The following is an 11,119-nucleotide window of genomic DNA, read 5'->3' on the forward strand; positions in this document are numbered from 1 at the left end:
ATATTATATTACAAGGCATCTTTGTTCCTATTATAAAATGTCAGGGGAAAATTACTCTCTTGCAAATCACCACAGGTCACACCTATACCCGTGATAGTCGGTTAAACAATGCAGTTATCTCAATTATATAATAAGAATTTTTACATCATGTTATATATTTATGACATTAATATGTGCAAAAATATCAATCACTATATTATTATTATAATGTCACATCGTTATCACACTTCTATATAATGATAAAAGCGAAACGACCACATAAGGTGACGATTATCATTTTTAACTATATAATCAAATAATTTGATGATATCGATTGACCCTTAAGATAACCATAACCATTTAATATACTCTTCTATATATAATATGTGAACATAGTATATGTAAATATTTTTACCTATTGGCTAAAAAAATATAACTAACCGCATTGCTGTGGAAATAATTTATAATATTAATATACTGATATTATTAAGTATTTTAATTTATGGTGAAAAATAAAAATTGAATAATATCGTTTAAGCTAATTTATTTAAATGTTCGATTACAGTGATTGAATAATATATTTTTTTCATTATAAATTGTAGTTTTTATCGTGACAAATGGATACGATAAATGAAGATTCGCAGGAAGAAATTATATTAGATGTGAAGTTTATCAAAGGTAGTGAACCAATTCGGATAGACGACGAAGAGAACAGGGTACGATAATTATTGTTATTCGCACATAATATTATGTATCATAGTATCACGTAATGATTTATTCTAATAAATCAATAAGTGTAATTATAATAAAAAGTTTTGAAAGTATATTGTTATAAGTCTTATAAGTTATAACAATAGTTGACCACTCATCACAGAATTTGTGACCTGAATAAACTAAAACAATAATACTAATGTTTTTTATGTTTAATGTTCACTGTTTAGTATAATATTTAAAAATTATTTGAATAATAAATAAAAAAAATGAAAAGGTGAGTCTTGTGCTAATTAGATAATCGTGTATTTTTATATATTTTGTATGTATAATATCCACAGGATGAGCTAATTTTTTGGGAAAAAGATAATTAATCACATATTACGTAAGATCACTGCTGTGATTGGTTAAAAATCACAAAATACGTTACAGTAGAATATTTATTAACAAATAGGTACTTACGATGATCAATTACAATTCAAAAATGTCTAAATATAAAAATTCTAGTTAAGAACCATTAGTCAATACTTTAAATTAGACTCCATACTTGTTATTATCTTGAAGAAAAAATAAGCTTATAAAATAGTTCATCGGGATAGTTTAACGTATAGGTAAGCTCTGCGCAGCAATAGTTATTTGGGATACTCGAGACTGTATATTATAGCAATATAAGTACGGTTGATTATTAAGTATTATTTGGAATAACATTAATAACCTCTTTAGCTCAACTAATTTATATATTGATATTCTTGATAGTTTAATTTTAATTACATTACACTTTTAGGAATTTGTTTAATCGTTCCTAAAAAGTAACATAATTTGTGGTAATGTATGAAAAAACTTGGATACTACGTTCCAATTAATAAAATATCATGTATCTAGGGCAGTATTTTACTAAAGGTATATGTTATAGATAATTTATTCAAAAAACAAACAATTTATTCCGCTTTTAGTTTGTTTACTTTATTTAATATTCACGTCTGACCATTCTAAGTATTCTGTTGTATATGAATAAACAAAATGATAATAACAATAATATAATAATACATTTAGGGATCGGAAGTTGATGACCTTAAAAAAAATAAAAAATGCCCTAAAAAAATATGTAAATATGACATAAAAATGGCAAAAATGTCCTAAAAAAATGACCTAAAAAATTACAAATATAAGTTATATATTAACAAGAATACATATTTTACTCTATTTTACTATAAAATTCAAAATATGACATAAAAATGACAAAAATTTCCTTAAAATAGGAAGATAAAAAAATAAAAAATATTTGTTTTATAAATTTATCAAAGCTTATAAATTATTTAAAAATTAAAATCATTGCATTGTACAATTAGAGCGTATTTTATGTTATCGAAAGTAAATGAACGACGATTATCTGTTAATAAATATTTATGACTGGAAAAAACTTCTCTCTACGTCCACTTAAGTGATTAGGGTAAATCTGAAATGTACCAAATCATCAGCACTGAAATCATCCGGAAAACACTCACTTGAAGCTTCTTCACCATTTAATATTTTTGAAATTGTTGACAACGACAAATGTATAATCGTCGAGATGAAATTGAATAGGTACTAATCTTAGCCTGTGGTAATTTCCAAGTTTTAAGTTATCAGCATAATGTTCGACAAGAAACGATAAGATATAAACTAGTGTGAAATCAATAAAAAATGACTAAAAAATGAACTAAAAATATCAAAAAATGACTTAAAAAGTAATAAACACCAAAAAATGCAAAATAAAAATTAGTTATTGAGATTCACATGTTTATGAAACAGATTTGTAGCCAGGAGAGCATCGTCTAAAAAGTTCCAAAAAAAAATGCAAAATGCATCAACTTCCGAGCCCTAAATTAATAATACAGAACAAATAAAATGAACGCCTACTCAACGTGAGTAAATATATTATTTAAAATATAATACTTATAAAAAAAATAAGATAATAAGTAACTTTATCAAGATAGGGAAATGTTTTTTCTTTTATAGATACTAGTTATTAAAAAATTAATACCTAAAAAATATGTATGAGCTTATAATATTAAATAGCGTTGATTGTGTAATGAGTTTGGGTTTGGTTGGAGATCCGGATCACGGTGCAGGATCTTTTTTGTCAGATGATGGGATTGAGCGTTAAATATTATGTTACTAGAGATCCCACCGAATGGCTGCAAAGACACCATGCATAGGATTACCACAACTATAGGAGTCATGTCATTATAGAAGATTCCTTATAGATTTCCTTACCTTCGTCCTTCAACAAAAATAAGTTCTGCTGGAATGTATTATATAGCCATAAGATATTTTTAATTTTTATTACGTAATGAGAACCGCTTGCTTTAATTGATACGAAAGGCCAAATGATTCCCAAAAATACAAATTGTGTAATTACCTATATGGTTTAAAAAATCAGGGCTCAACTCACCAACTTATCTATTCTGTATTCAATTTAAATTTGCTGAAATTCGGCACCTAATTGTTTACCAGTGCCATAATAGACATTGTCTGATAATCGTGTGAAGAATTTAAATCAGAGATACAATCTTCCAGGTCTACGGAGTGATGCAGAGTTAGATTGTAATATTATTATAGGCGTGCGGCGCGAGGGATATGTATAAAGGGTAGGTCATTGCATACTCAATGACTATGAAATGTTTTATTATGTTCCCTCAATGGCTCTGTTTCTGTTTAAAGAACACAATACTTATTTAAAAATATAGACAAGAAATTATATACAAATTCAGAATGACATTATCTTATAAAATAATCACAGACAAGTTTTATATTTTAATGACGATATTATTAGCATAATCTGGTAATGAAGTCTCTGCATTCCTGTGAACATTATAATATTTAAACCAGAGGTGGTGAACCTTTTTTAGACGTAGTGTCAAATTTTTACAATCAAAGGGTTAACAATTTTTTCACGTGCGCAAAGTTTGAAAATACTAAATTGAACATTATAAATATAGTGATAATTAATGATAATATAGAAACATAATACATTTTACATAGAAATATTATAATTTTTTAAATGTATATAATTATTATTTCTTTGAATTTTTTATGAGCAACATTTTATGATTAGCATAATTTTTCACAATTTTAATTTTTCACATGCCATTGAGATTTGACAAACGTGCCACTTTTGACATGCACGCCGTGCATGGGTTCGCCGCCACTGTTATATACTTTAATCTACATAATATGATATCCGTAGGACTATAATCATAACGAAACTTACAAGTATAACGACGAATAGCGATTAACGATCATAATATAAAATATTATTCATCGAACACGCAGGGCAAGTACGACGGCTATCCGCCTGGATACAACAAAGTGTTCGATTATATCTTCCCGCCGGTGGAATGGATAGAAGATGGTGTGAAGTGGCGGCGGGTCGCATCCACCGAGCGGGCAGACCGGAATCAAGTCTTGGCTCTGGCCCAAGACTTCAAGTCCAAGTTATCGTTCTGGCATGCCAGAATGCACGGAGTATGCCTGATCAGGAGAGAATTGTACGCCCAGTGTTTCAGTATGTCACGATATAGCGTCTTCTTATTATTAAAACATATAACTGTCAATCTGTCATATAAATATATAATAGGAAGTGTTTTGTGATCAATACATTGTGTTCACCGATTTAGGGAACACTGAATTTCTCGGCCGGATTTGTTTGAAATAAATCGAATTTTTGTTTTACAAACTGGTGGTATATAAATACACATTTTTCCATACATTTCAAAAAAATTTGAGAATTTGATCTGCGTATGCGAAGTAAAAACTTTTTTTTTTATAACAACACCTATTACCATGTTCGGATACGCCTATTTTTTTAAAGTAATTTCCATGTATCAACTATGGTTCTAAGTTCAATATTAACTGAATAAGAGCCATGTCAATTTTATTAAATAAAACATTTTTTAAATTATTTTTAAACATTGATATTTTATAATTAATTCTTATTGGTTACTTTTTGAATATTTGTAGGTACGAATTTTTTTTTAGAAATGTTATAAACAAGACTAACATAATATGGATACAAAATTATTTATTAAAAATTGACTAGGTATACAACTAGTACAAGTGAACAATGGTTATTTTATAAATACACAATATATTAAATAAATTGTTCAAAGTTTGCTCCGTGTTGTCGAAGCACAATTGAAAACACTGTAGACATCCTCTATTGGTTGCTGACATTATTTGGTTTTCGGTAAGGTTATTACACATTTACACGCAACCACGATTTAATTTTTTAAATCTGCTAGATTTACTGGTGGATCTGCGTAGACTATTGTTTTAAAATAAAAAAATAAATAAAATGGATGAGTAATATCTGGAGATCTTGCTGGCCATAAGTGCCAAACCATTTTCCCTCATATACCCGATTTAAATGATCTCTAATAATATGAGCATTATGAGCAGGAGCTCCGTCGTGCTGAAAATAGAGAGCAAGTTGAACTTAGAGCCATAGTTAATGCATAAAAGTTGCTTTAAAAAAATAGGCTTATCCGAATGTGGTGTTAAAAATAGGTGTTGCCATTTAAGAAAAAGTTTTTACTGCGCATGCGCAGATCAAATTCTCAAAAGTTTTTGAAATGTATGGAAAAATTTGAATTCATATACCACCAGTTTGTAAAAAAAAATCGATTTATTCCAAACAAATCCGGCCGAGAAATTCAGTGTTCCCTAAATCGGTAAACACATTGTATATATATTTTTGGGTTGAGTAGAAGTTTTTTTTAACCGATTTTACGTAAAGCTATATGTATTGCCATGGAAACGAAAATCAACAATAACAAAAAATTTAATCCTAACAAAATGTTAAATGTATATTGCTAATAGATATTTTTTCGCTACACTATATCCAAAACATTTTGATCATTTTTCAATTCTTATTACAGAACATAAATATCTAGTAACATGCTACTTATAATAATATATAAGAACGAACATTTTATATAGATATACGTAACTTATCTAAACTCAACAACTATCTAAATGAAAATAATGAGGTCATTTTTTTTTACATCTTATTCTAACAACAATTTTTTTATATATTAGGTATATTCTATTTCTTATTACATAGAAAATATGAATAATTATATTGGTTTAAAACATTAATAATTATAAAAAAATATGTTAAAAAATAAATTGTGTGTATAAATAATCAAATAAATTCATCTAAATTGCTATAATATCTATCTTAGGAGACAGTTAGTGGATTAGATATCAATTTTATAATTTATCTAATTAGAAAATCTAAAACAGTGTTTATTAGTACCGTTTTGAGGTACCTATAGATAGATATTAGATATAAACAATGTAAATATCGACGAATCTCGATTCACGGGGAACAAAAAAATTGTTTGAGTTTTGAGAATATTGAGATAACATCATAATATATACATATGTATTTCGATTTTCGTTGAAAACTATTCTGATACCTACTTTAAAAATGTAAAAAACACATTATTATTATTATTATATATAATAGTAATTTTTACATATTATTTATTCTTATACATATAGGTAAGTTCCATGTATTAAGCACTCAGACATATAAATTGCATGTTGAAATTTATATTTTATATATAAAAACGTGCCATTTTTTTTTCTTAATACATCTTAAACGGTGTTTCCTAACTATACAACAATGTGAAAAACTCTCATGTATCTATACACTGATTCAAAAAGACAAAAACTACAGGAAAAAATTATACATTTATTGACGTCATTCAAATAATAACAAAGGATCATCCCCGTTTTTTCCATGACCTAGTTGTTGAACATTTAATATTATCTTTGCCCAACCACAATGTATTGACGATAATGTATTCGATTGAACATTAAATTTTCCATAGCGATATACATGACTTTATTAGTATCTAATATTGACACAACGTCTCCGATTATTTGATTTTGAATTCTACTGAAATAAGTCCTTCAATGGATTCGACTTCGAGATACCGTAAAAACTTCAAATTTTATTCGAATTATCGATAGTAATGTTATTATAATAACTTACTATACTAAAAAACTATATATGTATAATAATATTATACTGTACGGCATAATGTGAAAGTTTCAGCGGATTTAAAATTGTATAACCCTACCCAATTAAAAACCTACAAACAAACATACAAAAATAATCCCTACCGTACCACCCCACACCTAATGGCCTATGTTGCCGCGGGTTCTCCTTACAAAAAAAAAAAAAAAATGTATTATTCGAGATGTCATTCGACATTATCTACCGTATATAATAAACAGGATGCCTACTCCAACTACTTTTTCTATTTATAATGCACTTATTAAAATTCTGTACGAATCATACCTACTAATTATTCAAAATAATTTCTTATTACTGACCAGTTTCCTATTTTTTTAATTTAAAGAACTATGAATTAATATATATACAATTTAGATATGTACAGCCGTTGACAAAATCTGTGAATCTTATAATAGACCTTAAAAATGTATGGTTTAATTTTTATACTGTTCACTAAAATTAAAGAAATATTATATCATTATATAGTCAAGTTTATTAAATATTTTCTGGTTATCGAATTATTTTGTATGTGATTTTTTTAATGATTCTTGACTTTATCCGATTTATAATGTGCAACTAAAGAAATCAAAAATATTTTAATCTTAAGAAAATTTACATGAATTTTATCGCGTTAAATTTATGTTTAAACGATTAATTGATAATGATAAATTTAATACTGAATTACTGAAAGATTTTTACTCTCCACAATTGCATACTCTTCTGCTATACAGCCATATAATATTTGTTCGTTACTGTGTAGCGTTAAAAATTAACATAAAATGTGTCCATTTATAAAATTATAAACATAGCTCATTTCAAGTTTTGTTATATTAGATGAACTGATACGACAAGTGTGCATAAATAGCATTGATCGAGGTGAATTGTTAATCAAAATTCGAAACGAGTACAATTCAAGCATAATGGCTCATAAACATTTATTTGAAAGTGGTTTAATATTTAGAACTAAACATACTACAGTGGTAAGTATGTTGAGTGCATGATCTAGTACGTAATTCTCACTATACTTCAGTTCTCGCCTCTCTTATCTCATGATTGCTACCTATATGTTTTGTTCAATCTTACACACCTTTATATATTATATTATATTATATACATACGTATTTCTTCATTGCTTTTAAATATGAAGACATCTGTTAATGATTAATGAAGGAATTTATCGAGTAGATTTGAAAAATTTATAAATTTACCAATATACTTAAATTTTAATACCTATATGTATAATACTGTAAATTATATTTTAGTATTATTAATTATAAAATATTAATTTTTCGTAATTTTGAAGTACTATATATTCATTACTTTAACTGGTCCATACTTTAATGTAATAATTAAAATTAATCGTACACGATGTTCACAAACAAAATAATTTTTACTAAATTTAAATAAATATTATTTAATTATTTTAATAGCTTATAATATGGTATTGTCTACTGTGTATATATATATATATATATATATATATATATATATATATCTAAATGGCTATAAATAATTTAAATGTTGATCTATAAAATATTAGATAGAAGTTCTATCAAAGAACACATGTATATCACGCATTGTATTAATTATAAATGAACAAGCAATTCCTTTTTTTATTATTAAATAAAAGTTAATTTTTTATGAATTATCATCTCATCTTTAAAAGCTCAACTTTTAAATGCTTTGAATATTTATTATTCTATACTGAGTTTATTATTGTTATTCCAGGATGATAATAAAGATGACATGACAGAAAAGGATATACATGATATAGAAGATCTCCATGTTAAATTAAAAAAAAAATTGTCCGATGCAAACATTAAATACAACAGATTAAAAGTCGATTTGAAAAAAGAATTAAATAATTTGAAAGATGCTCACCAACATGAGTTAAATTTTTTCAATAGAAACCATAAATCATTAAAAGTGTGTATTAATAAATTCCAAACTGAGTACAACATTAATTGCTTAAAATTATTATTTTAAATTAAATAATACTAATGCTTTTATATAGACTCTGCTTTCAACAGTGATAAATCGATATAAAATAAACTGCTTTACTTACTTAACAGTTCTAAATTTGTTTGTAGCAATCAGTAATTATTTCTTCTTAATTTTTATTATACATATATACATTTATAAATATATAATAACTAAAGGTAATTTTTTTATTGTTTATTTAAGCATTACATTGTTTCGCATTTAAAAAAATATATAAATGGCATAAAAAACTTGTAATAATTAAATTTAAAACTTCGTCAACTTCTCCGTTCAAAAATATTACTTAGTGTACATTCACATGTAACTATATTTCAAAGTATAGTACCTATGCTTAATATGGATTTTTAATTTTGTTTTGTTTGAGACTATTATCATTATTTTTAGGGTTATTAAATAATATTCATTTTGATTATATTTAACTTAATTTGAACATGGCATTTATTTTTATTTTATATTAAATATTTCATGTATGTTTTGTTTACAGGAGCAACTCGAATTGATACTTTCATTGAATCAATAATTCAGTTAAAAAATAATCATCACGATTGATTCACTTGCGATTGTATTATTGTAAGTTGTTATACAATAATGATACGTATGTATTACACGTACTTACGTATTATAGATTTTAAAACTATACTATAGTATACTAAAATAATATTTTTAAGTTACGTGAATCAGTAATACAAAAGATTTATTCTAAGTACAAAGCTGTTGTATTTTTAAGGTACTACATATTTCTTTTAATTTGTTTTTAAGTTGTATACCCCAAATCGTGTGGATTAATCAGTTATTACTTAATTATACGATCGATTATACATGTTAACACTGACCAGTTACCACAGACGTATTCTTACGTAAATTTTAAACAATCGTATTTAACAGTGTAGCCATAGGTATATACTTATCAGTTATCATAAATTATCATTAATGGGTCTCGTTGCTGTTTTTACATACCTACTCTGTAAATGTGAGAATAATAATTGAGACTAGACTTACGGATCATGGTTGTCCGAGCCACTTAATTACGTATACATTGCTAGTTAAATAAAAACTAGTCGCAGTTAGTTGAACTTAAAAATTAAATTATATAAGGTCATAACTAATAAATCATAGGTAACTTCCAGGTTAATATAACATTTTAAACACGAATGTCACCAGTTAATAAGTGGTATGGACGTGTAATGTATATTTTTAATAGATTTGTGGCTTAACAATTCAAACAACTTTGAATTTCAATATTTTGATACGTAATTTAAACCCCATATAATCAATTTTAGTCTAAAAGTTTGAGGTGACATAATCATATCTATTATTTGTATTATTATAATTATAATATGAGTGCAAAACTATGTTATGTTTACTGCTTATACAGTTGTTTATACATCGATAGATATTTCATATTATCATATTAGTCTTCAAAATAACATCACTGTTCGTTGTAAACTTGTAAACAATTTTTACATATACGCAACGATTCAATAAAAAATTGTTAATATGATTTATAAATATATTTACATAAGTATTATGATATATAATACTAATACATACATACACCTGATGTATATGAAGTGCGATATAAATTTATAATATAGGTATATTATGTCGTATTATTGTACAAAAATAAAAAATAAAAAATTCGCCGATTCGTCGAATACAAGTGGTTATAAATATCATTACGATTATGTCAACGGCCATAAATTCAATAATAAATGTACGTCTTATTTCTATTATGCAACATTCAGCTATGTACGTAAAACAAATGCATAATTTATAAGCACATAATAGACCTTTTTTTATTATTCGTTTTGCTGAGGAATAGCACGTGAACGATGTGTACTCACTTTATTTGTTAATAAGATGGTACAGTGGTATAGGTATATTATACTACATAGGTGCAACGATATTAACATACTTATATTTATAGGGTATCCGGTTTCCACGCGTACACCGTTCACACATCTCAAAATATTATAACAATCATATTAAATTATCACACCCCCCCCCCCACGGGGCATGTTAGAAATCTAATGGTGCCCATTCGAAATTCTGCCAAAACATCCACGAGTACCAAAACCAACAGTTCCCTCCACCACAGTTCCACAGGATAATGGCCCTTGTTGTCGAAGCCTCTACCTCCAATAATTAATAAAAAATATGATAAAAAATGATAAAATATTATTTAAATACTAACAATATCTTGAAACGCTCATAAACTCATCAATTTAAGTTCCTAATATTTACCACTGCCGACATTTTTTTGTCAAATTGACAAATTTTAGTTTTTATAAAATAATATTTGTAGCTATTTTCACTATAAATTACTAACGACAAAGATTATATCAGATGGAACGGTAATCA

The 11,119-nt window shown here is 26.4% G+C and overlaps 1 protein-coding gene across 1 annotated transcript; it reads left to right on the forward strand.

The window, feature by feature from the left end:
* Positions 1–596: 596 nt before the first annotated feature.
* LOC149060729 (axonemal dynein light intermediate polypeptide 1-like) lies at positions 597–9,278 on the forward strand. Its single transcript, XM_089230446.1, has 5 exons — positions 597–695; positions 4,006–4,237; positions 7,592–7,737; positions 8,486–8,683; positions 9,243–9,278. Exons 1-5 carry the CDS (start codon positions 597–599, stop codon positions 9,276–9,278), a joined length of 711 nt encoding a protein of 236 aa, XP_089086572.1.
* The last annotated feature ends 1,841 nt before the right edge of the window (positions 9,279–11,119 follow it).

This window comes from Diuraphis noxia, unplaced genomic scaffold (genome assembly GCF_037042655.1).
Source record: "Diuraphis noxia isolate RWA-SAM2 unplaced genomic scaffold, SU_Dnox_SAM2 contig0001, whole genome shotgun sequence".
Lineage (NCBI taxonomy): Eukaryota > Metazoa > Arthropoda > Insecta > Hemiptera > Aphididae > Diuraphis > Diuraphis noxia.

Excerpts from the sequence above, each read along its gene's own strand:
- LOC149060729 (XM_089230446.1), top strand. The coding sequence starts at position 597 with ATGGATACGATAAATGAAGATTCGCAGGAAGAAATTATATTAGATGTG. Across the intron at positions 7,738-8,485 it reads GAACTAAACATACTACAGTG|GATGATAATAAAGATGACAT; the intron begins GTAAGTATGTTG and ends TTGTTATTCCAG. Across the intron at positions 8,684-9,242 it reads GAAACCATAAATCATTAAAA|GAGCAACTCGAATTGATACT; the intron begins GTGTGTATTAAT and ends TTTTGTTTACAG.